At 35.6% G+C, this 27723-nt stretch overlaps 1 protein-coding gene across 9 annotated transcripts in view; it reads right to left on the minus strand.

The window, feature by feature from the left end:
• LOC134802458 (uncharacterized) overlaps window positions 1-18302 on the minus strand; it is a 35970-nt gene extending 17668 nt beyond the window's left edge. The window contains exons 1-3 of one of the 9 annotated variants that reach the window (XM_063775132.1): window positions 12867-13023; window positions 12389-12550; window positions 11373-11707 (exon numbers count right to left, since the gene is read on the minus strand). In XM_063775132.1, the coding sequence (XP_063631202.1) occupies window positions 11373-11517 (145 nt within the window). In that variant the 5' untranslated portion in view covers window positions 11518-11707; window positions 12389-12550; window positions 12867-13023. Of the gene's footprint in view, window positions 1-9982; window positions 10232-11372; window positions 11708-12388; window positions 12551-12866; window positions 13024-18124; window positions 18140-18197 lie in introns of those variants that run through there. The other 8 variants (XM_063775134.1, XM_063775136.1, XM_063775135.1 and 5 more) reach the window with 8 other exon arrangements.
• Window positions 18303-27723: the final 9421 nt, after the last annotated feature.

Raw genomic sequence — 27723 nt, forward strand, 5'->3', positions numbered from 1 at the left:
TAGCCAGTCAAGCAAGTTTTTCAGTAGAAAAAGGCGCGAAATTCAATTTTTTTATGGGAGCCTTCGCGTCTGCATCTTTTAAATTCGCCGCTCTTTTCTACTAACGGAAATGGCTTGACAGAGTATATCGATGTAACAACGCGCGAAAAGTATCTGTCACGCTCTAATACTTTTCCAAATAGATATATATCTTAACAGTTCTCGTTCGAAATAATTTGCTACTATCAAACTGTTCTACATATAAAAACAAGTCTATTTACGCTGACTGTACATTGAGACTTGAGACGATTCTATAGATTTATATAATTATAATAGACCCAAGATAGCAGACCATTAGAATATGTTGATCATTATATATATTTGGGGAAACAGATCGGTTTCAATAGCACAAACAACGAACTAGAAATAGAGAGGAGAGTAAAAAGTACATGGAACAAATACTGGAACTATAAAGAAATATTCAAAAGTGAAATGCCAACTACATTAAAAAAGAAAGTTATGGACACATGCATTATACCAAGTTTAACATACGCATGCCAAATATGGAATTTTACCGAAAAGGTAAAAAATAAAATAATCGAGGAATGGAACGCAGCATGCTGAATGTGAAAAAGATATATAAGATAAGACACAGCATAATAAGAGCAAAATAAAAAACAATTGATGCTCTTGCTCAAGCAAGGAAATTAAAATGGAGATGGGCTGGACATGTCGCGCGTCTGAAGGACCGCAGATGGACAAAAACAGTCACGTCATGGAACGGGCCTGATGGCAAACGCCGAAAAGGAAAACCAACTGCACGCTGGGATGACGACATTAAAAAAATTGCCGGGCAGAACTGGCAAAAAACTGCTCAGGACCGAGAAAAATGGCTAGCTTTGGAAGAGGCCTTCACCGGAGGGGTTCCTGCTTATTAGACTAAGAGTAAAAATACTAACAAAAATCTATTTAACTAAAAAACAAATAAGTACTAACCAAATCTAACTAACCAAACAAATCATGTACCTATCAAATAGCAGGAAATAAAAGGCTTTTTATTTTTATTTTTATTTTTATTTTATTTTATTTATAATAGACCCAAACTCAACGAAGTTGCATTGATTTATTATCTAGTCCTATGGCCACTATCAGACCAGCTCGATGTCCCCATAAAGGGTGACTCACGTTAGACCGGGCCGTGTCCGGGCCGGAGCTTCCGGCGCATCGTTTTCTATGGCAATCATCACGTGATCACCTGTCATGTCATAGAAAAGTAAGCGCCGGAAGCTACGGGCCGGACACGGCCCGGTCTAACGTGAGTCATCCTTAATATTGCATGGTCACCGGTCTTAAATCTTAGGTAATTTGAGCCCAATCGATTATCAGGAATTTTTGAATTATTATTTTAAGTATGAACTTTGATCCCGGACCTCTTGTAGGTACGTGTTTTTGAAATGCGACAAAAATAAATAAATAAATTCTCGCGCACCCGATCTACATACCATATTGCCATTGTTAGTAGGTCAGTACTACTTATAGGGTCAGTTTACTATAAGACATATAGTATTAGCTTATTAGTAAGCCAAGTGTAAGTCTTGGGGCAGTTGTGTAGTCTGTGACAAACCTAATGTGTTCTTGTGCGGTGTCGGCATTAACGCGAACACCAAAGGCGTCGGTCCACTGTTACTTTTTACACTGTGCCAAAACGTTTCCATGGTAATAAGTATCACACCTATCATCATCATCATCATCATCATTTCAGCCTATATACGTCCCACTGCTGGGCACAGGCCTCCTCTCATGCGCGAGAGGGCTTGGGCTATAGTCCCCACGCTAGCCCAATGCGGATTGGGGACTTCACATACACCTTTGAAAGTCTTCGCAGAACCCGCACCTCACACCTATCATTGAGGTATAATACCTCAGTGACACCTATACGTATATACTGAAAAATCGGTTTGTCAGATCGGTTTATCTAAGTTCATTAAAAAGTTACTGGCCAATACTTTATGCATCGCCAAATTCTAATAGGGTATTTGACTGTGTTTAAAATAAATTATTTTACACCATGCATGTAATAAAGCACCAGAAGATTAATAGAGAAACGTAGATCGCAGTTATTTAATAGACACAATTTATATTTTAAATCCGTATAAAACTATAAAGAGTAGGTGATTTGATTGTGACGTCGTGACGTCACATGCTAGTGTTTCATATAAATTTCATATTAGCCTTATCGTTTTGACAGTTCGAAAAAATAAACTGATTTGTCTAGTAGTCAAATACCCTATTTTATTTTTAAACGCTTGCCGCCAGACGTAGTGCGTAAAAAAATGGTGCGTAGTTCGCTCGTAACGCGAAACGAATAAATTACCGCGAAGGATCAATACTAGGTGCCTAGTACGTAGTATTTAGTCTACCTTGATTTTAGGGTGAAAGCCCGCAGTCGCCTTTGTGCGATTGTTTTTATAAAAAGCTGTATACTAGATTAGTAAATTGAACGAGTATTGTTATGTAAAAATGTCGAAAATATTGGTCTGTGCGTTGGCGTTTCTGTTGTATTTCTAACTTTTCTAAGTATATTTTGAGTTGAATAACAATTGACTTAAACGACCCCTGAGTGCTTGAGTCACTTGAGTGTTTCATGGAAGAATAACTACTGAATAAAATATACATATGTGGCGCCACTGTGCCAGCGCCGCACCTTTTTCTTATCTGTGCTCTCGACTCGACTACTGACGTAAAAGCACGACGCCATTACATATTTGTGCGAGAGATTAAAAGCTGTATCTTCCGAGAAATACACGATTGATTCTGCATCGGAGTTTTCATAAAAGCCCCTCACGCAGCACCCTGGGCTAGGCTTTCCAACACATATAAAAACTAAGTATAAGTGTACATTTTTTTTATTATTATGAAAGATTTTTTTGAAGATCATTGTGTGTAAACTATTAAATGTATATAAATGGCTTTTTAATTTCTTTCGTTATTTATTTTTCTTTGTAGTCTTATTATTTTGCAATTAATGCTTGGTATTGTTTAATACTTTGAATTTGCTTAGTATTTATATTTATACTGTACCTATTACTAAAATATATCTGTCATGTAATGTAATTCATATACGTCATAGTGGGTTAAACGTTCGAAAAAAGAAGCAGTGTGGCTACCACGAGCTTGTCACTGATCTGACACTGGCGTAGTCGCTAACGTACGTACGTAACTTACTTTCTATACATTTCGCTCGCACTAAATATGCGAGTATACCTACCTAGTATGAATTATCTGAGATGATTTTTTCAGGCTCGAGCCCTAATCCGTTAAACAAAAGCCTATGTTTCTTCTACAGCACGTGCCAAAGCAACTACATATATTATGTCGTTTAAAAAGCAACAGCGAGATGCATATAAAGTAAGTTGCGCACACGCTAGCGAATATGTCAGTGTCAATGTTAGTGACAAGTTTAAAGTAGTACTGCCGTACAGAAAGGACACTTCCTACAAAACCGAAGTTTGACAGCGATTCAGGGACGAATCCTGCTGTGCCTTTCTAATGTATGGCACTATCCCTCTCGGCTATTTAGGGTTGTCAAAGTTAAAGTGATTATCTTATCTGTGGTCGTGCACGCAAAAGGACGTCAATTTGTGCCAACCCTAATAATTGCTCGGAGCAATGCTGAGCCAAATGGAGCCGAGTTTGCCCGAAAGGAGGAGTGTCTTCCCACTACTCGTGGTAAGGCTACTGATTTGGCTTGTCAGTCACCCTATTCGTCCTTGTGCCACGCAATCTTGCATCGCATGTTACGTTAACATTGCTTCCGCCTTCTGTCACGATTTCCTAATTTACTTGTGGTTGCCAACGGTTGCTGAAGGAATATGTTGAGTTACTACGTAACATACGCACTCATAGCGTTTACAAATACAAATAAATAGTATAAGGACATCCTTACACAAATTGACTAAGTCCCACGGTACCTAAGCTCAAGAAAGCTTGTGTTGTGGGTACTCAGAAAATGATATTATATAAACGATATATACAAATCATCTATTAAACTGTAATAAATGTCATATACCAAGAAAAAGTGACCCGGCCTCCAGTGCCCCAGGCTGGCTGCTGGGTGTGGAGACCGTGGTCACTTTTTCTTAGTAAGTATATGACATTTATTTCAGTTTATAAGTGTTTCTACTTGGAATAAGAACAAATTAAAATATCTTCTGAAAATAATTTAATTTGTTCTAATACTTCTAATAGTAAATTATTTATTGTTAGAAATTAAGTTGTTTCTGATTGGCATACGCACGGCCATTTTCAAACCTTTTTTTGGGGTTACCTAGGTGTTAAATCTTTTTCATATCTCATGCTCTGGAAGTGGATCGTTGTTGTTCTAAAAGGTGCGCAGAAAGTGATACGTTTATGCTCTAGCGCAGAAAAGTGGTGTACTCCTCTGCGGCCCCGTCCCACGAACACCTGGGTGGAAACAAAATGGAAAAATAGTGTCTTTATTTCCTCGCCTGGAACAATTGGTAATTGTTTAATTTTACTAATCCCACGTTGATCCTTTTTTTATATAAAATAAAGTAAGTAAATTGTTAAAAACAAATTATTTTTGATTTCTTTCGTTGAAATCTATTTATTTGATTTCATAAGGCGGGAACCAAAAGGAATAAACCAAAAATATTTTTTTAAACCTTACACTTGCGTAAATGAGCAAGGGCAGAATCTTATACAGCCACAGTTAAACGTTTGTACGATATTCAATTGGTTTTTAAAGTTATTTAGCACTATATTCATGAAAATAAAATAAAATACAAGATAAGAATTTCTTAGATTATTAATTAAATTGTTATTTAATATTTAAAATACTTTTATTATCTCTTTATTATGTTATTACGTGGTGCGGCGCACCAAGGTCGCGGTGCGCTCCGGTAGTCTGTTGCGGCTTTTAGAACGAAAAAGTTTAAAATTAAAAAGTAAGAGGCAAAACCGCTGATTTTCATACTATAATGAACAAATAATTATTAAAATTACTGCAGTTTGTTAAAAAATGTGTGTTTTCGTAAATATTGCAATCTAAATGATTTTCGCTAGGGGTTATTAATCTTCACACATGTAAAGTCTCCGATTGCAACTAAGTCCTAAGGAAAAAAATCATGGCAGTATGTCTATTAAGTACTTCAATTACTGATTTTGCGAAATTGCCTTGTCTTATTTGGTTTCCTCGCATTCGATATGAAAAGTAGAGTGCTTAACTCGGGTGAAAGGCACCTTTAAACCCTTGGTTAACAATCTACTATTTCAAAAGTTTATTCATTTTATGACCTTTAGAGCCAGTTAAGAATCAACTGATAATGCGCCTATCTGGACTAGCTATTCTATTTCTAAAACCAAATTTGCTTAAGGGTTCCAAAAAGGTAAAATGGAGCCCTTTAGTTGGCGACTTGTGACTCTTTCCGTCTGTCTGTCACATCCGCTAAATATCTACAGAACATAGTTATTTATTTAATTAAGTCTGTATTTGAGGTTTCCTACATTATATTTTACATTATAGGAAATATAATATAAATATTTTAATTTTTACGTTATATTTCCTAATCATACGTAAAATTTTAATAGAAACGTAATTTAAGTTATGTATTAAGTTCAGTTAGTATTACGCGTCAATGACGTAGATAAAAAAAAAGTACCTGTAGTAAATACTATATACTGTAGTAAAATCCAAAAATAACGACAAATCGTTGTACTTTTCATTAATAATACAATCTTAAGCCATATGTAATGATTAATGATCACAAACTATTGTGCCTTACACACCAGTGAACTGTTACAGAGTTGTGGTAAATTAATAATCTTTTATGGCTTATATTCTGCTCTAAGAAAGTTCCAAGTGACTATTATTTCATGGAAATATATTACCTTCTGGAAAAGGCAGTTCACGTTCATTGTATGTAAGTAATCAATCAAGTCGCCAGTACGTCTAGCACCAGTTTTGACATTGACATAACGCTCACGTCTACGTAATTTACTTTCTGTACATCTCGCCTGCATTAATATGCGAGTACGAGCGAGATGCATAGAAAGTAAGTTACGTAGACGTGACCGTATATGTCAATGTCAAAACTGATGGTAGACGTACAGTGCCTTTATTCTCGGCCAAACACTCGTAAAAGTACTTCTGTAGAGTGTATTCGTCATGTCTCAGACTATAACTTCATACATAGTAACAAATGAAATTTCACCACACCAACTAGGGTTGCCAGATCGAAAGGCGCTATTATCGGGAAAAAATATCAATTTATCGGGATTTTGGGACTTAAGTCGGGAAAAAAAAACAACAAATTAAAGTAATTGTATTAAAAACAACGATATTTTACATTATTGGCACTACGTTAGCTACGCGCTCGACGCGGGTCGCTCGCTCGCTCGACGACAGTTCGGAACATGAAATTATTGTTTTATAACGTGAAGCTGTTTTTCGGGACAATTTTCACTTCGTCGGGAATCGGGAACAGATGCTAAAAATCGGGAGAATCCCGCCAAATCCCGACCATTTGGCAACCCTAACACTAACCCGAAGAAAATATTAACTGTAAGATATCAAAAAAAAACAAACCCAATCAAATCCAAATAACTGTTATTAAATATTTATCATTCAAAATCATCATTTAAAAGTCAATTCAACCAGCAAACATAAGAAAACAATTCAAAATTTGCATTTGATTACTTTGCCTCACATGTGAATAAAATGCAACTTTGTTATCAGTTTTTGAACAATCAAGAGAGCCTTTACCAGTTGGTGTGGTGAAAATGAAGTATTAATAAATTAAATTTCATAAAGAGTAGCTAATTTGATTGGTTATTACACTCCCCTATCAATGGTCCACTCACTAGCATAATATTACAATAGCACAGAATAAATAATAGTACTAGGTACAGAAGACTCACTCTCTAACAAAACGCGTCTGTTACGATCAGGACAGATATGGCCGCTAGGTGGCGACAGCGCCACGCGCGGCTTATGGCAAACCCCAAAATTGGGGCCGAACGGATGTACTTTTAGCTACCTGTAGCAAAGCGACGAAATCGCGGAGTGAGCCACGCCTGACATTAGTAGCTCGATTTCATATTCGTTTTTAGGGTTCCGTACCCAAAGGGTAAAAACGGGACCCTATTACTTAAGACTCCACTGTCCGTCTGTCTGTCTCTCTGTCACCTGGCTGTATCTAATGAACCGTGATAGCTAGGCTGTTGAAATTTTCACAGATGATGTATTTCTTTTGCTGGTAAAACAACAAATACTAAGAACAGAATATAACAAATATTTAAGTGGGGCTCCCATAAAACAAACGTGGTTTTTTTGCCGTTTTCTGCGTAATGGTACGGAACGGAACCCTTCGTGCGCGAGTCCGACTCGCACTTGGCAAGTTTTTTTAGGGTTGTACACGGGTATGACTATTGATGCAATCAATTTACCAAACATATAGGTACAATAGATTGGGCAGACCATACAATACAAATATAAATCATTTCAAAATATTTAAATAAACTTACCTTGGGTCCATTATGCTTGCATTTCACAATTTATTTAAACAAATAAAATATTACCGTAAGAACTTGAGTTTACATGTTATGATGATTATTAGAACTATGTTATCATTTGTATTTAGATATTTCGCAAAGATATTAGTGATATAGTGATCACCAACGCGCGCTTAGTGTGTAACGTGCGCTAGTTTTTACTTTGACATTAACTTAGTGGCAGCCTGGCAGGACAACTAGTACCTATCAGAAATATCTTTACACTTAAGTTTGCAGACTTTGCAGCGACTAACAGGCCTATTCGGATTTCGAGATAATCACAAGATTTTGAGACGATTTAGAGATCAACTAGATCTACATTAGATATCGACTAGATGTGACTTGGATATCTAAGTCAGAACTTGTCGAAATCGTTCAAGAGGACCTCCAGAATCGCGGAAACGTCAAATTTGACATAATTATCTATCTTACAAATATCTTAAAATTATCCGTATCGTAACTTGTTGAAGTCTAGTAGAAATCTAATTCATTTTCCGAATCGAGCCGTAAGTGTGAGTTGCCACTATTAAAGTCATATTTTCATATTTTAGGACGTTATGGTGGCACTCAATACTCTGCCACTTGCCAATTTGCCATGTCGGTGTAGAGTTAGCATGGTCTAATGCAGCGGTCGGCAACCGTTTAGCAGCCAAGGGTTTCTTCAAACAAAAACGTCACTTTTGACACTGACATATCTAATCTATATCGTATCTAGCCGTATTTTAAAATTCGAGTCGGGCCGGTCACATATTTGCCTCATTCCACTCTCCTAACACCGACAAATCATATCACAGTTTGGGTTTGCGTAGCGTGTTTGCGTTTGTCATAAAGGAAAGAGATGAACCACGAATGTTTCGACAAATACCTATAGATATTAATTGACAGTATCACACGTGACAATAAAAACCGGGCAAGTGCGAGTCGGACTCGCGCACGAAGGGTTTCGTACCATAATGCAAAAAAAAAAAACGAAAAAAAAGCAAAAAAAAAAACGGTCACCCATCCAAGTACTGAACTGACCACTCCCGACGTTGCTTAACTTTGGTCAAAAATCACGTTTGTTGTATGGGAGCCCCATTTAAATCTTTATTTTATTCTGTTTTTAGTATTTGTTGTTATAGCGGCAACAGAAATACATCATCTGTGAAAATTTCAACTGTCTAGCTATCACGGTTCGTGAGATACAGCCTGGTGACAGACGGACGGACGGACGGACGGACGGACGGACAGCGAAGTCTTAGTAATAGGGTCCCGTTTTACCCTTTGGGTACGGAACCCTAAAAAACAACTTACTTTGAGCGCATATACACGTATAAAGAGGCCAAGCCAACACACTTTACATTTTATACTATACTCTGTATCTTTAGGTAATTAAATAAAAGTAAACAAAATCTACCCTCAAATGGCTCCTTAAGCCAGTCGAGGGTAGATGAAAACATTACATGATCAAATAATGTAGGTTAAAGTCAGGTCGTTCAATGACAGATCCAGGCGCTTTTGTATTTGGTTGGTTACCAATAAATGTTATAAGTATAACTACCTGAAAATTTACAAATTGTTTGTTTACTTTTATTTAAATATGTACCTAAAGATACAGACCATAACATCGACCATCATCACACACTGTGTGCGGAGAGGGACAGAGAAAGGTGTACCTATTTAATTTTCCTTTTCCCTCTCATCAGAAAGTGTCCGACGAAAAGGTAAACTTAAAAAGCCCTTATTATAGAACTCGTGGACTATGAATTGTATAAATACAGCCTGGCAAAAAAGAGTAGAAATTAGAAAGTGGCAACACTGTAGTGTCGTCCCGTTCTCTTATATAAATTGATCTGAAAGGGACGACACTACAGTGTTGCAACTTTTTAATTTCTACTCTTTTTTGCCACGCTGTAAGGTTATTGCTTTACACAAACACGATTTAGTCATAAATTATACATATGGTAATCAAGTGTAATATTCAAAACATAATTATAATTAATGATGGAAAACTAAAACATTTAAGATATAGTCTTGCAAACCAATTTGTTATAAAAAGGGAAGGAAAACAAAATTACTGTAAAAAACTTCGCGCCTACAATAGGGCATTTGACTACTAGTCAAATCAGTTTCTTTTTTCGAACTGTCAAAACGATTTTGCTACTATGGAATTTATATGAAACATTAGCATGTGACGTCACAATCAAATTACCTACTCTTTATAGTTTTATACGGGTTTTAAAATATTAATTGTGTCTAAAAATAACTGCTGTCTACGTTTCTCCATTAATCTTCTGGTGCCTTTTCATGCACGGTGTAAAATAAATTATATTAAATACAGTCAAATACCCTATTATAACTTTTTAACGACGAATTGGTTTGCCAAACTAGTCGTATTTAGAAAAATTTCGTATTAATTCAAGCGTAACGAAAACAAGCAGTGCGTACTCACCAGGTGGCGCTGTGGGTACTACTTCTCTTGGACCTTGTGTGTTACTCTTGCCGAAGGTTGTGAGCGCCTCTGACGACTCGCCGGTGAACCACCCGGCGAGCAGAAGGGGCAAGATGGCCGCCGCCGCTTGCTTGCGGCACCACATCTCGAATCTCCAAAACACACGCATCGTGTATCTCTAGCTTTATAACTTATAACTCTACTGTCTTTGGAACGTTTGATTTTTATTGAAATGTCAAAGTTTTTTTTCTAAGTGATTTTAAATGAGTCTCAAATATGAATTGGAAATATACAATTGGAGAATCAAATCGCCTTTCCAAATTTGAATACGCTCGACATAACGATTTTATGTAATAATCCGCGTTTGACAATGATTTAAACTTTCACGATTTTAAGGGTAGTTCGCAAAACTCGCGTGGCTAGAAGATCAACTTTCGCTAGTCTTTTCCGAGACCACGGGGACAACGCCGTCCTCGAAACGTCGGAGGTAAATTTAAAACTTATAAAATAAAAAAATAAAAAAAAAAAGTTTAAAAAAGTGTTGAAGAGTAAATGTTATTCAACTTAAAATAATTTTCTTTTTGTAATTTTGAAATAAAATTTTCTTTTTTTATTGCATTTTTGATTAAGGTATTCACTATTCAAGTGTTGTAATTTATTCACCATAATTTGTCGATTTCCTAATACCATTGTTTTTTTCGAACAGCTGCCGTCGTCAAAAATACTTCCTTGAATAAATACTCGCTAAAATACCTGTCTAGTATTTTACGCTAGACGGCTACTTACACATTCTGCCATCTTGATATTAAGCACATCATGCATTTGACATCGAGTGTGCTTGGTTTACAACGAACAGCCAAGAAGTGTGAATGTCCTGTCGATGTGTGCGGTGTGGTTGTGATGTGTTCTACGCCGATGACAGTTCATGGTATTGTACAAGAACCCCTCATGCTACATTTTAATACAAACGTTTCGAGCGGCAGTTTGGGATATTCGTACTTATTTTGTGTGTTTTCAGTAGCGTCACGTAATAAATATCTCGTAGAGAAACGAAAAAAGTCGCTTGAATGCCAAAATAAGCAGATTTTAAGACGCTTCGCCACTTATCAGTAAAATTTCGCTACAAAACTTTTAAATTCCACGCTTTTTGGCCAATATTAATGAGATTTTTTTATTACCCGTTTGCTGCTATCTTATTTAAACTAATGATAGAATATTGCCATGGAAGGATGCCATAAGTGAATAGATTTTTAGTTATTTAAGTTGGAAGAAGATGCAAATTTTGCTTCTTATTCCATCTCGCTTGTGTCTGTGATTTACTGATGTAGCATAAGACGCTGCTTGTGTGTGTCAATGTAGCGTAAAGCTTGACCTGGAGTAAATGTCTTACCCGGTGCTGCGGCTGGTGTAACGGGCTTAGGAGGCGGGTCAGTGTTGGCCTTCCCAAATGACGAAATGCCACCAAACGCTTCGCTTGTACACATCAGACATCCAGCTAAAATCACTGGCAGTATCACCGCCGTTCTGCGCCACATCTTGTTTTTTTTTGTTTTTTTTTTACGCTACTGTCAAATTTGGAATCACAAGTTTTGAAGCATCAATTAAAAGAGAAAAAGCGGTGTTTTGTCAGTTTTGTTCGTTTTTAGTTTGTGTGTGGGTATAATCCAATTTTAAGGCTGTTCAGAATGAATGGGAAAACCGAATTGTCTTTCCACTCATAATATTCTGTAGGAAAAAAAATATTAGTGATTGCGCCATTGAAGTAGGAATGACTTTGGTAAGTAGTTACTTGTATAGTGGGACTACTTAAAAACAATAAAATTATGAATACATAATTTATATTTAATACAATGAGAGAACAAATCAAATTATTTTATTAAATATTTTGATTTGTGTTCCGGTCTCGGCCACTCGAGGGCTTGATGACTTTTTTTAGTATATGACATCTTATTTAGAATTTTAATCCTTCAACATCATTTCAGAAGTAAGCTAAGTAATAGGTATCTATTGTTTAGCTTATTAATCGTAGTAATAATTCACTTCTGAAGTAAGACAATACCCAAAAAGCCAATATATTTACATGCCAATTTACATTAAAATAACAACATCAATTTTTGTGAACATTTCTAAAACTTTGCTACCCGACTGCGTAGGTATATAAATAATTATATATACAAAAACGCTTCCGTAATTTGTTCATCTTAAATAGCGAAATGATAAATATTTGTGATATTTTTTTCAAGACATTAATGAAATTGCCTTAATCATAGACTTTGGACCAAGTGCTGGCGATTGACATTGAATAGTGAGAAAATGAAAAAAGAAAGTGAAAATCGCCTTCATTAGTCCGATAAGAAGCGTTTGTCACACAGTCGGGCTTGGTCCCATTATAAAAGAAGCTCTTACCAGGCGCTGCCGTAGTCGTGAGTACATAAGGCGATTCGGTTTTTGCGACCCCAAAAGTCGAGCTGAAAGCGTGGCACTGTCCAAACAGCCAGACAGACAACAGAAGTGGCATTATAACCGACGGACGTTTCCACATAGACATCTTGTTTTTTTTTTCTGAAACTGATTCTTTTTTCTAACGATTTGTTTTTTAGCCAAGCCGATACAGCGTTTCATCTGTCGTCTACTGTTATTTCCTAGACTAGTAATTTTTCTACATAATGGGACTTAACTTCTGAATCACCTGAAAACTGAAATAGTTATTCTTGTCTACCTATTAATCGTGTAACATGCTGCTGTTATTCGTGTTTTTTAACCAATTGAAAATACAATTCAAGAAAATTTTGTAATTTTGTGATAGTGTTTGCCAATGTGTCTCTGTGTGAGTGCTTCTAACATTCAAATGTGAGGAAGTCCCATTATATGAAAAAAAAATTACCAGGCGGGGCTACAGGCGTCGGTGGTTTGGACGGTTGCTGAGTGTTCGTCACTCCAAAGGTGCTTAGGGCTTCGGAAGAGTCCCCAGTCAACCACGCCAACAGTAGATGCAGAATAACTGTAGCGGCTTGCTTCCGGCGACACATCTCGAAACAAGCCTAGTACGCGAAATACTCATTCAAAAATGCTAGTTAAAATACTCGATAAAAAACGCGCGTAACGCGGAACGACGTCGTTGTCTATGGTTATAAAAATTTGAAATGGCGATTTAACTTCTGCGTTCATAAGTTAAAATAATAAATATCTTCTGTCAATTTGTTTTAACTTGTGCACGCAGATTCTAGGAAAATAAAAAAAATTGCACAGATATTAGCAGCGTTTGCGCTGAATCTCTTAAAAATATCATGCCTTAGATTTAAGAAGCTGCATGCATTAAACACCACATAATTTAACTTAAAACTATATAAAAAATACTATCTAAGTATGTAAAGTACAGTCACCAGCAGAAGTGATTAATCGGGCTAGATTTTCGTAATAATCCAAACACTATTGTTAAGTTAATAATAATAGCTTTCATCATTTTGAAAACCTTGCCAGCTTTTCTACTGCTGCGCTGCGGGCTGTATAAAAAATAAAAAGTTAGAAACAATGGAAAAGTGAAGAAAATCACCACCTCGGGCGAGACAAATTTGGATTTTTTAAGGGATGGTACGTGAGTAACCCGTTTAAAATATTTTTAATAATATTCGAGTCTCACGGGAGTTTTATAGTTACACTTATTTATTGTGTATAATTGGTAATAATAATAAAAAAAACATTAAAACTAACTATGAATTAAAGATTTAAAAACTAAAGTAAAATTAAAATAAACCTACTTAAAAATTTAACTAATACTTATAATATTATATAAAAACTAAAATATACTAATAAAATATATGAAAATAGTTACACTTGTATAATCTGTATCTAACAAAAATAGATGTAATAATTTTTAACATAAAAAAACACTTATTACTTCAATAAATGCATTGCACTAACAGGAAAATGATGATTTCGTTTGTATTTATTGAGAATCGCTCGTCCTCTTTTCTTTAATTTTAAACCACCCAGGCCGTTAAGACGACTTCTCGGAACTACTTGTAGCTACGTGTTGTAAACAACACACAAAAACAACGGCGCGATTCGGGAAATGAATTAGAGATTAGATATGAAGTAGTAAAGATATCTGACGTGACGTTCCACGGCAAAAGGTACCTTATGGCAGCTGGCGCTTACGATATTATTAACGCCGCTCCAATATTCAGCCGGGGTCATGGTACCTTTTGCCGTGGAACGTCACATATCTTTACTATTTCAAGTGAATCTCTAATTCATTTCCCGAATCGCGCCGCAAGTCTGGTTGAGACTCGAAATCTTGCGACTCTACAAATAGAATATCCTTTTTATTAAGGTTCCGTAGCCAAAATGGCGAAGACGGAACACTTACAGTTTCGTACGGACGGACGGACAGACGGATTTGGCGAAACTGTAGCCCGGACAAATAAGTTTGTCAGTAGAAAATGTCACGAAATTCAAATTTTCTATGGGACGATAACCCTTCGCGGCTACATTTTTAAATTTGCCGCTCTTTTCTACTGACGTACATGGCTTATATATAAGGGTTCCTAGTTAACTACGGAACCCTAAAAAAGTAGATAAAAACTCTATGCCTATTTAAAATTGGATCCGGTTATTCTAATAATAAATTAAAGGAGTTATGGGCTTTGCCCCACTGCATGCGGGACCCTAGGGTAGGTTTATATATATATATATTTTTTTTTTCATTTATTTATTAACACAAAATATTTACATACATTCAAAGAATTATGACAGCGAACAAAGCCCCCTGAGGCTTAACTGCCGCTGTAATCGCTCTTATTTACTCTTAATACTATGTTTATAAGTATTTTGAGTTTTTTTATATTTCTATTATAAAATAACTTAGTAAGAAAAATAGACAAAAGAAGAATAAAATTAGTTTTATGGGTTCAATAACGTTATTCCATTTGCATGCCCTTTTAATGACAATTTAAAAATAATACAAAAGAAAAAAAATGGTTCTAAGGTGCTATTGTCTATAAATTAGCTGATATGAATATTATGATTAATGAATAATTGTTCTTTAATGTAGTATTAGGATGATACCTTTAATTAGATATCATCGCATAGTAATTTATTGACTTTTGTTACTATTATAGGTGAACCAGGATCTATTGAGGGTGCGCCATGTTACGGAAATTTGTTGGTACTAATTTCTAGCAATGGCAACAACTTTAATAATAGACAACATCTACCCTCTATGATAGTTGTCAATATTGACAATGTAAACATTGCTTTGTCTAGTTTCGTGTGAATTATTATTAGACTGCAATAATCATGCCGAAAGTTTTAGATTTTACAGAGAAAAAGTTGTAAACAGTGTATATAGTTATTTATTGAAAACAATAAACGTGCGGGAGAGAAATTTCTTCCATTAGAAAACATAACAAAATTACCACCTGAATTGACGGGTAAGTTTCAAACTTATGGACAAATGTCACTATAGTCAGGTCGTCACGATTTGGTTGATGTCTTGTAATAATTTGATTTGTGTATTAGGTGTATCGCATGCATCGGTATCACGGATTGCTAGCGAAGGGCGTAAGGGCGGAATTAAACGACCAAACCTAAAAAAAAGAAAACAAAAAAAGAAAATAGATTTGGATGATTTTGATTTATGTGTCATACGTCGTAAAATTCACGAATTTTATAGCGTAAAAACCGAAGAAATATCCAAACATCAACCTTCGCACTTATTAAAGTTGTCGGAATAAAACAAAAATCATCTGCCAATTTCCATTGTCCCCACTATACAAATTGTTGCTATATAAAATTCAAAACGAGCGCCCTCTTGACAATACTCCCAAAGTTCTGGTTTACCTATACATTACCATACTATGGTTATTACATCTAACACGCTTCCATCGGATATAGGGTACTAGTCAAATCAGTTTCTTTCTTCGAACTATCAAAACGATTTTGCTACTTTGGAATTTATATGAAACACTAGCATGTGACGTCACAATCAAATTACCTACTCTTTATACTTTTATACGGGTTTGAAATAGAAATTGTGTCTAAAAAAACTGCTGTCTACATTTTTCTATTAATCTTCAGGTGCTTTATTTCTAATCATTTATTTTAAATACAGTCAAATACCCTATTTACACAAACATGCTAATATTGATACCCAGGTAAGCGAAAGATACCGACGAAAGGTAGCGACATATATTGAATCTTGAGTGTTGCGATATATGTATTAAATATTTATCATTCAAATTCATCACTTAAAAGTCAATCCTACCATCCGAAATGAGGAAACAACTCAAAATTAGCTTGGAATTTCTTTCTTGTGGATAAAATGCAAATTATTCATCAGTTTTTGACGAAGTGAGCCTTTATTTTTTTTAATTTTGATATTAGAAGATTCTTAGCGTCGGATTTAAGATGCTGTAGTATAAACTTATTCTTATACTAAAAAAAATCATTTTAATCAGAATAAGTACGATTACAATATAAAGTATAAAGGGGCCCACTGATGAACAGTCCGCCGCACGGTATCGGCCTGTCAGTAAGAACAAAATTTTGACAGTTCCGAACAACACAGGCCGATACCGTCCGGCGGACTGTTAATCAGTGGGCCACTTTATACTTTATATTGCAATCGTACTTATTCTGATTAAAATGATTTTTCAAATCAATTATTCATATCAACCAACTTATTGTTAACAATAATATAAACAAAGCGTACACATATAAGCTAGCTGGTGCCATAAAAAATAAAGATACATCTAGAAAATGTTTTTGTTTCTCTCTCTGGGAAAAGAATTCATAGGAAAAGGCTTATTATCCACCTCATTGCTCATCTAAGGCTGCATTTCCAGAGAGTAGATAAATTCTATAGGATATGAGGCACTAGATACCGTGAAAAATGATAATCGAAATTTCGTTATCTACCTTTCTTCTCTATCACTCTTCGATATTCGTGGTAGAGAGGTATAGATAACGAAATTTCGATTTTTAATTTTCCTCAGATTTTAATAATTTTGCTGTCATGGGTTTCTGTAGGACTATTTTGAAGGCTGGGGTTAGATCTATGGCAGTATGCTTTCTTAATCCGAACTCATTTTTTAATTTATTTCAATTGCGTTGGTACAAAATCTTTGGTTTGCAAGTTAATGTTTCCAAAAAACCGTAGAGCTTCAAAATAGTTCTACGCCTTAAACAATGCTCAAAATGATATACACAAGCTTTCTTTTCTTAACAGTAGGGTTGTGTGTGAATCATTTAGAACGTTTGTCTGTGCAACTACTTCTGACGGCCTATCCGAGATGACAATAGTAACAAACGCCAAACAAAAAGAAGAAATGTATCGGGATTTATTCTTATTCTTTAATCTTATTCTTTATTGGGATGACGGATGATGCGAAAAATCACGTGACTATATTGACATACATTATCGATTGGCGTTTTACATCAATGATTGTCACCTTGGCTAGGCCCCCCTGTTTACTTAACACATTCGCTGCCAAGAACTGCGGGTTAACTTTGCATTGGAAAAGCGAGCTTGGCAGTAAAAGTGTTAAGGCCGCACAGAAGTAGGTACTATAAAGCATTGTTAAAAAGATTTTCAGTTCTTTTATTTAGCAAAAAGTAGGGGTTAATTTTGAAAATAATTTCTACTGAGAAAGTATTACAAGAATTTTAACTCGTAATTATTTCACCCGATTAAATATATTTACGATACTTATACCTAGATTAGATCGAGTAAATAAAATATTTGGAAGTCATATTTAATAATAACATGATAATAACTAAGTTTAATCGGTGTTTAAAATAGAGCTGAAAACCTTTTTTTTTAATTTTCAAATCTAATACAACATTTTATTTCCTGTCTTGTACTTTTTTTAAAGCGTATCAAGTGGATATTTGGACTTTTCGCGGAATTACATAGGTAAATAAATATAAATGGGTATTATTATACAAATGTATAACTCTGTTTTTATACAAATAGTAAAAAACAAAGAGCATATATTTATTCCTTTGTTAGATATTTTACTTAAATTTTTAATTACCAATCTTTCTAGCTTCAAATTATTTACGATTTTATGCATAAAAGCATTAAACACGTATAATTTCATCAAAAAAATTACAATATCACAAAAACACATGTATACTCACAAAAAAGTACAAGACACTTAAAAAAACAAAAAAAGCGTGCTGAGCGTTTAACTTTTTAAATTTCGCTTTTAACCATAAACAATCTCTGCTTTAGTTTTTAATTTTATCGACACCCGTGGTAAGGAAGGTATTTACGGTTGCGGTTGTATGCTGGTGCGGTCGACGCGGCACTGGTGGTTGGTGGTAGCGAGCCAAGGTTGGCGTTTCTTAGGCCTGTACAGGGTGCGCGTTGTTTGAAAAGTCAGGGTCAGGAGAACGGTGGAGAATAGAGTATTTGACTGTATTTAAAATAAATTATTTTACAACATGCAAGAAATAAAGCACCAGAAGGTTAATAGAGAAACGTAGACAGCAGTTATTTTTAGACACAATTTCTATTTTAAAACCCGTATAAAACTATAAAGAGTAGATAATTTGATCGTGACGCCACGTGCTAGTGTTTCATATAAATTCCATAGTAGCAAAATCGTTTTGACAGTTTGAAAAAAGAAACTAATTTGACTAGTAGTCAAATACCCTATTGGCGAACTATATATGATTTAAACTGAATCGATAATTTAAATTATGCGTTTAAATTGTGAGAATGTCATTCAATGAACAATTGTTAGTAACAGCTTAGATTAGAAAATTGTCACTTTAAAAAATATTGTCAGTAAAGATTTGATAGACGATTGATTTCAAACTAAGTTTAAGATAAAATTAACGTATCACGTTCGGTTCTAGGGCCTGTTATTTGCCTAATTCGTGTCATCACGTATCTAACCTTCACGCGGACGCCATAGCCACGCGCATAGCCAATAGCCCCTTTTAATTGTAAAAGCTCGGGAGAAAATAAGAGATGATAATGATGAAATAAAAACAGACGTTCAAATGAAAGAGCAGCCTATTTGAAGTTAATCAATCATCAAGTCATAGCATAAGGTAAGGAAAATGTGATAATTGAATCCTTGGCTAAATGAACCTGTCATGGTGTATCTTATGTCAATGGAAGACGGTAGACATGTCAGAAATCCATGTCCTTGATTAAATCTAGAAATACCGGTTCAATTTGTATCTTTTCGAACGTCTTAAGGCCATAGGCCTAGACGTCAACATTAACGACGCATATTTGGACGCATTTCTACTATCCTCCTAAGTCCCTGCGTACAATTTTTTGTACATATTCCAAAATCTTGTGGGGTAGATTTGAGTAGATTTGTATTTAGAAATTAAGTGTTCATTCAAAATTTGAGAGATCGAAAGAGATTGAAATTGGAACCCTTACTTATATTTAAAATAAAAGTTCAAAATAGATTGTAAGAGTTCCAATTTCAAAAACAAAACAATTGCTTCTGGGTCTCAGGAGGCTATAGGTATAAGTAAGTGACTTTTCTCAAACTGTAATGGTGAGCTTTGCTTTCGATCTCTCAAATTTTGAATCAACACTTAATTTCTAAATACAAATCTACTCTAATCAACCCCAAAAGATGGCAGTCAAATTAACACTTAAATTCGTACACATCCAATTTTTTTACAAGAATTTAATAAATTCGCGACCGCAACACCCTGTAGTTCGCAATTAAAGCATGGGGAGGGAGGCAACCCCCCTAATATAATACTCGAAACGTTGTGAAAATAGTGCCTTCGAGCGGTCCGAGGGCGAAATAAAACGTGGACTGGACTTTAGGTAATTATACCAATTTTAACATGATTTTAAATTGTTTTTAACGTTGATGTGCGCAGGTAAATCGTACTAAAGTTTTTGCGGAGTATTTTAGGATTTCTTTTATATTTATTACTATTTAGTCAATCATGAACCTGTGGTTTGGTCTGGCCTAGTGGGTAGTGACCCTGCCTATGAAGCCGATGGTTCCGGGTTCGAATCCCGATAAGGGCATTTATTTGTGTGATGACACAGATATTTGTTCCTGAGTCGTGGTTGTTTTCTATGTATTTAAGTATTTATATATTATATATATCGTTGTCTAAGTACCCACAACACAAGCCTTCATGAGGTTATCTTGGGGCTTAGTCAATTCGTGTAAAAAATGTCTTATAATCTCTGATGGAAAACCACACATTTGCATTTTTGTAGAAACTTTTAGTTTATTTTTTGCATAGTTTTGTTGAAAATCTTATAATCACAAAATAGCGTATTATTCCCGATCATTTTATTAACTAGGCGCAATTGGGTTTATTTGATTGACCAAATAAAACAATAATAACAGAAGAAATTGATGTGAAAGTGACCAAGTCCTCCGGTGGCCGAGGCTAGAATCGAACCGCGGTCTTCATCTCACGCGGCTTAAGTGGCCAACAGATTACCAGTTCGCCGGACGATATCAGCCTGTCAGTTGTTCGGAGCTGTCAAATTTTGCGTTTTACTGACAGGCCGATCGATATCGTCCGGCGAACTGGTAATCAGTGGGTCCCTTAACGTCCTGTCCTGTCACTGGACCTTACCAATACCAATACCTACTCTACGCTCGCTGTTATTACAGCTACGGCGTAGCGCTACGAACCCGAACCAGAGTACAGTCACCTGCAATAATATGTTACTCTTCGAAGGCCGCAAAAATATCTGACACGATATTATTTGTGGAGCCATAAGAGCGTGTGACATATGTCTGTCTGGTTGCTGATGTTAGGGCTGAACCCCTGGAGCCTGGCTCCTCGCTTTGGGTGTCGGCGGGTCGGATTCGAACGCGTCGCGGGCCGGATTTGGCCCGCGGGCCGGGGTTTGTAGAACCCTGCATTATACGATTAAGTATTTAATGTAGTAGGTGCTTAAAATGCAAGCATTAAAGTAAAACCAGCAAGGTTGCCGTTGTGTAAACTTCATGTTTACCGAGAGCTCGAACAGTGTTGTGTGGGTAAACAAGACAGCTGTCAGTTTACCCGCCTTTTCTTACCTTGCTTTAATGTAATTACTTTGGTTTAATTTTAGAAATGAATGCGTTCGGTGGTATAACTGTACCAGTGTAAATTTCATTAGATAGCGTGACGTGGCGTACGCGTTTGTGTTAAGTGTAATTTTACATGGGATTCTGAGTTTCCAAAACTTCCCGCTTGGCGCGCTGTTCAAAATCCCATACTAAATGAGACAACGCAACCGCGAACGCACGTGACGTTATCGAATTAAATTTATGCTAGGGGATCTGTACCCGTACCATGAGGCACTGATAGTGTCATTCATTCTTTTAAAATTATGGCTTCAGCCCATTGGGGCTATTTCGCCAGTGTCAAGGTCGTAGTAGCAGGGTAAAACGATTGAGATTGTACGGTTAGTACAAGACAGTGTACGGTGGTTTAGCTCTTGTAAAGCGATAGCGGGCTTTAAAAGAAACACGTGGACAACCGGCCGTTGACTCCAAAATGATTGTTAAACGTGCTTCAAGATAAATTCTCCATTCACTGCACACTACCACATTAGTTTACGTATAATAGGCTATCGATATTACACTTTAAACAATATTAATGAGCAAAAAACAAAGCAATTGATCCCGACGCGTGCCATCAAGATGGCGCTAGAACCGTAAGTCCCACTGATAGTGTCAAAACTGACATATACACTAACGTCTACGTAATTTACCTACTCTCTATACATCTCGCAACATCATAAACAAGTCTGCAAAAAATCAGAACTACCGGATTTGACGCAAAAGAGCCAGGTTACAAAATTCGACAAAGTTACTGGATTAATCAGTTCGCCGGACGATATCAGCCTGTCAGTTGTTCGGAGCTGTCAAATTGAAAGTGTGTTATGTCCTGTCAATAATTTTTAACAAAACTCGGCAATTCTGCAAAAATCAAAAAATCAAAATCAAAATATACTTTATTCATGTAGGCCTAGCAACAAGCTCTTATGAATCGTAATTAATCTTAATCTAATTATCAGAGCAATTTATTGATGTTAATATTATTCCATAATAAAATTGGATTATTATTTATTATACATATCAAATTTAACACTAAGAATTTCACAAAAGGATCGTCAAACATTAAAAAGATTGTATAAAAAAATACTAGTCTAGAATTTCTAGAATAAAATCTAAATGTCAAAAAAAAGCATAAGTAACAAAAGAAGTAGATAGTATTACATCGGAATATCCATTTCCTCATCATTAATCAAATATACCTAATAAATAAATAATCATTTCGAATAACAATTAATCCCACGTTGTAATATCATTCATGTAGTCTTGTGTGGTATAATAAGCTTTAGAAATAAGTTTACGCTTTACATAATTCTTAAATTTATTAATAGATAATTCAGTAATATGGTTTGGAAGTTTATTATAAAATCTTACACAGTTACCCATGAATGATTTTTTAATTTTATGGAGCCGAGTGAAGGGCACTGCGAGCTTATGTTTATTTCTAGTATTAATATTATGAATTTCACAATTTTTCCTAAAATTTACAATATTTTTATGTACATACAGAATATTCTCATAAATGTATTGACAGTGCACTGTCATTATGTCAATTTCCTTAAATTTATCTCTAAGTGAGTCTCTATGGTTCATTTTTGTTGGAATGATAACAAAAAGGTATATTAGATATTATATTAGACCTCTATGTGTCTATGTATCTATATTGAATGTTCTCAAGTTTATAAAGAATAATGATATCTGTCGTAGCCCGTCATCCGTGTTGTTTATTAATTTCATCTGTAGTATGATGTATTTAGCTGTTCTTACAAGTCCGGACATTGTATTTTCAATAAATTATTTAAGTCAGTTCAATACGTGTTACACAGAAGAACATTGGGCTTATGCAAAACGTGTTCTTAAGTATTTAAAACTAACCAAAGACTTGCGTTTAAGATATTCGAAGGATGGCAATGTACATCTGCAAGCCTACGTAGATGCTGATTGGGCCAGCAATACCTTAGATCGTAAGTCATATACTGGATATTATTATGAGCTTTCAGGATGTGCCATTTCATGGGAAACTCGAAAGCAAAGTACAGTTGCCTTATCCAGCACCGAAGCTGAATATATGGGGTTAGCTGATTGCTGCAAAGAAGCTCTTTATCTTAAACGTTTGCAATATGAGATAACTCATGATGATTATACAATAGTTGTCTTAAATGATAATCAGTCCGCTCAGAAGCTTGCAGCCAATCCCATATTCCACAAAAGGTCCAAACACATTGATGTGCGGTACCATTTCCTAAGAGAAAACGTTGTCAAAAGTAATATTAAGTTACAATATCTGCCAACACAAGATATGCCCGCAGATATTCTGACAAAAGGCTTAGTGGCCAATAAACATTATAAATTTATAAAACTGTTGGGTTTGTCTACGTGTTAAGTATTAGTATGTATTAATTAACATTCCTAAGTTCGAGAAATAGAAGTTTTATGTAAGTTAGTTTGTTTTTTGTTAAGTGGGAGTGTTGGAATGATAACAAAAAGGTATATTAGATATTATATTAGACCTCTATGTGTCTATGTATCTATATTGAATGTTCTCAAGTTTATAAAGAATAAAGATATCTGTCGTAGCCCGTCATCCGTGTTGTTTATTAATTTCATCTATTTTGTATATTGCTCGAATAGCCCTCTTCTGCAGAACAAAAATGGTATTTATCTCTGAAGCACCGCCCCACAGTAAAATACCATATGCCATAATGCTATGGAAGTAACTAAAATATACTAATCGAGCTGTTTTCACGTCAGTTAACTGACGGATTTTGCTCACTGCAAAAGCTGCAGAGCTCAGTCTATTCGAAAGAGTAGCAATATGGGGACCCCACTGGAGTTTAGAATCTAAAGTTATACCAAGAAAAACTGTACTATCAACTAATTCCAATTCCTCATCCTTCACAATGACACTTGTTTGCACATGCCTTACGTTACTACTAGTGACAAACTTAATACATTTAGTCTTTTTCTCATTTAACAATAAATTATTAACATTGAACCAATTTACTACTTTTGAAATGGCATTGTTTACATCATTGTAAGCTTGTTGCTGTCGTTTGACTTTGAAAATAAGTGAGGTGTCGTCTGCAAACAATACTATATCATGGTGGGTCTTAACAAGGAATGGCAAGTCATTTATGTAGATAAGGAACAGGAAAGGCCCCAATATTGACCCCTGTGGTACACCCATAGAGACCAATGACCCAGGTGATCGCTGTCCATTCACATCGACCCTTTGTATTCTACCATTTAAGTAGGACTTAAGTAAATTCAGTGCCGATCCTCTAACTCCGTAATAATGAAGTTTCCTGATTAATGTTTCATGACAAACACAGTCGAAGGCCTTAGATAAATCACAGAAGACACCTAAAGCATCTCGTGACTCCTCCCAGGCATCGAAAATATGCTTAATTAGCTCAACACCGGCATCGGTTGTTGAGCGACCCCGTGTAAAACCAAACTGCTTATTATGCATCAAATTATTAACGTTAAAATGTCGTACTAATTGAGAAAGAACTAATTTTTCAAAAATCTTGCTAAATGTTGGTAGCACAGATATCGGTCTAAAGTTAGTGGGGTCAGAGCTGCTACCAGATTTAAATAAAGGAATTACTTTACTATATTTCATTAGATCAGGAAACTCGCCGCAATCAACACTGTTGTTAAATATAACTACCAAGTCAGGCGCTACAATTTCTACTAAGGATTTGACAGCATGGACAGAGACTCCCCAGAGGTCATTAGTTTTTTTGACATTAATCGATTTAAACGCCTTTATTACATCTGAGGTACAAACATGTTCAAAATGAAGGTCTCCACAACACTCTGGAGCGTTATGTTTTAATAATGTAACAGCACTCATGTGCTGTGATGTGATGAATTTAAATCCTTAGTTGTGGATACTGGTACCTCGGTGAAAAATTTTTCAAATTCTGTAGCTACTTCTAAATTGGAATCTATAATTTTGTTATCAATGTTTAGTTTAAGCTCTTTAATTGTGTGTTTAGAGCGACCAGTCTCCACATTTATAACTTTCCAGGTTGCTTTAACAATGTCGGAACTACTTTTTATTTTCTGACTTAGATAATTTCGCTTAGCTATATGACAATCTACTTTAAACTTCTTCGAATACTCCTTCACATGTTCTTTAAATTCATCACTCTGATTAAACCGCCGTTCCTCATATAAGGCATACAGTTCACGTCTTCTTTGATGTAAGTCCGCAGTAGCCCACTCACTAAAAACTGATGCACCACTAACTACGACCGATTTTGAGGTGAATATCGCATTATAATGATCCATAAAAGTGTGAAAGAATGAATTATACATACTATTAGGACTCATATCGGAAGACAAAAAGGGTAGCGCCTGAACTAAACTTAGCTTCATTCTTTCCACGCGGTCCGAGGTTACTGGTACAAAAGTTATTTGTTTTCTCATGGTATTTTTCCTTAATGCCTCAAATACCATTAATTGACCTAAGTGGTCTGATTCTAAATTGCTGATAACTTTTTTAGCAATAGGAAAAATATCTGTGAAAATATTATCTATACAGGTTGCACTAGTAGCAGTCACTCTAGTGGGCTCCATAAACATGTGGTTGAGATTACAAGATTTAAAAAGATTCAATAATCTACAAGACATTGTTGAATTTTCCATAATATTTACATTAAAGTCGCCGCATATAAGCAATTTCTTACTAGAAGATGATATTTTAAGTAGGGCAGATTCCATTATGTTTTCAAATAATTCAAAATTACTTAATGGCGGCCTATACACACAGACAACAATAAATTGCTCTAATTCTACTGCACTTAGTTCTATAGTCCGTTCAACAGACATGGATACAATGTCCTTACGTTCCTTAAATTTTAACTGACTATTTAATATAATTAATGACCCACCATGTATGGAACTAAGTCTGGTGAACGAACTTCCCGCCTGGTGATTATTAAATTGGGGCATTAATTCATTATTATTTAACCAATGTTCAGTAAGACATAAAATATCAATATTAAAATCATTCAAAAAAAGTTCTATCTGTAAATTTTTTCCTCTAATACATTGAATATTTTGATGCACCAGGTGGATATACTTTCCTTGTTTGCAGTATTTTTCATTATATTTATTTAAAACTAAATTGCCAGAGACAGAATCTTTTGTCTTAACACCTAGTTTAAATCTATTAAATCATTGGTTATGACTGGAACCAATTCCATGTTCATACTGGGCTGCTCAATAGGAGCAGAATTGTCTGCCAAATTCTTGGCAGACATGTCAAGTAAATATGATAGCGATAAAGCTATTTGTCTTTTGTAATAATTTGAAAGGCAACACTTGCCTTTAGTCAAAAACACCATAGGCATATGGTATTTACTAACAAAATTGTTAGTGTCAATTATGCTAAACTTACTACTATATGTACAAAGATTATATAGAGATATATTTAACTTATGTCTAGTGGTATTTTCTGCCTCTGACATTTGCTCACAATAGGGGAATGTGAAAAAAATAATTTCATGCACTGCAAGCGAGTTTAACTGTTCAAAGTTGCTTATCGTTCGCCCTTTTTCAAAATGAATGGGTATCTATTGAATTTCATACAAAAATTGTGATGCACAAGAGTATGAAATACTTTTAATTCATAGGAAAATAGGTAAAGTTAGATCAGGGGTCACCAATTAATTTCTTCAGGGGTCCGATTTTTTATAATAATGTGACCATCGCGGTCCGTTTCTACTTGAGTTTATTAAATATGTATTAAAATTATATAGGTCGGCGGTCCGCATCCGGACCGCGGTCCGCCATTTGGTGACCCCTGAGTTAGACCATGAAAAGTCTGCAACGATTTTAATAGCATACGTAGTGCAAGTGTTAACCGTCATTCCATAAGTTTGACGTTTAAAATAAAACTTGCACTGCATATGCTATCAGAATCGTTGCAGACTTTTCTTGGTCTAACTCTATTATTTTAATTGCCGATTTAAATTTAGTAATAAGACTAATAATATTTTGATGTAGGTTTTATCGAGTTTATTTTAAATTTATTATGTGTCTTTCTGCCGTTGGTTTATGCGCAATCGGTAACTTCGCCCTTCTATGTAGTTAAACACTACCAAAGATAGGTATATAATAAGGAATGGGATATCCAAAAAAAGTTGCGCTGGCTGACTGATGGATGAACCCAGTAGCTAGGTTTTAATTCCATTTTTTTGGGTTCCGTACCCAAAGGGTAAAACGGGACCCTATTACTAAGACTCCGCTGTCCGTCCGTCCGTTCGTCCGTCCGTTCGTCTGTCACCAGGCTGTATCTCATGAACCGTGATAGCTAGGCAGTTGAAATTTTCACGGATGATGTATTTCTGTTGCCGCTATAACAACAAATACTAAAAAGTACTGAACCCTCGGTGGGCGAGTCCGACTCACACTTGTCCGGTTTTTTTACTTACTGCTGTGGCGCAACGACCCGAAGTGGATCTTAAGGCCCCAGTACGGCGATGGGCCATCGCCGGCCACTCCAAGGGACGCAGCCATGCGATAGAATGAGATAGCAATATCACTTGCTCCCTCTAACGCATAAATGCGTCCCTTGGAGTGGCCGGCGATGGCCCATTGTGTACTGGGGCCTTTAGCCTCCGACACCAAAGACCGCCATGCTACTCTGTCCAAGCCGTTTCTGTCCAGTCA

This window comes from Cydia splendana, chromosome 24 (assembly GCF_910591565.1).
Source record: "Cydia splendana chromosome 24, ilCydSple1.2, whole genome shotgun sequence".
NCBI lineage: Eukaryota > Metazoa > Arthropoda > Insecta > Lepidoptera > Tortricidae > Cydia > Cydia splendana.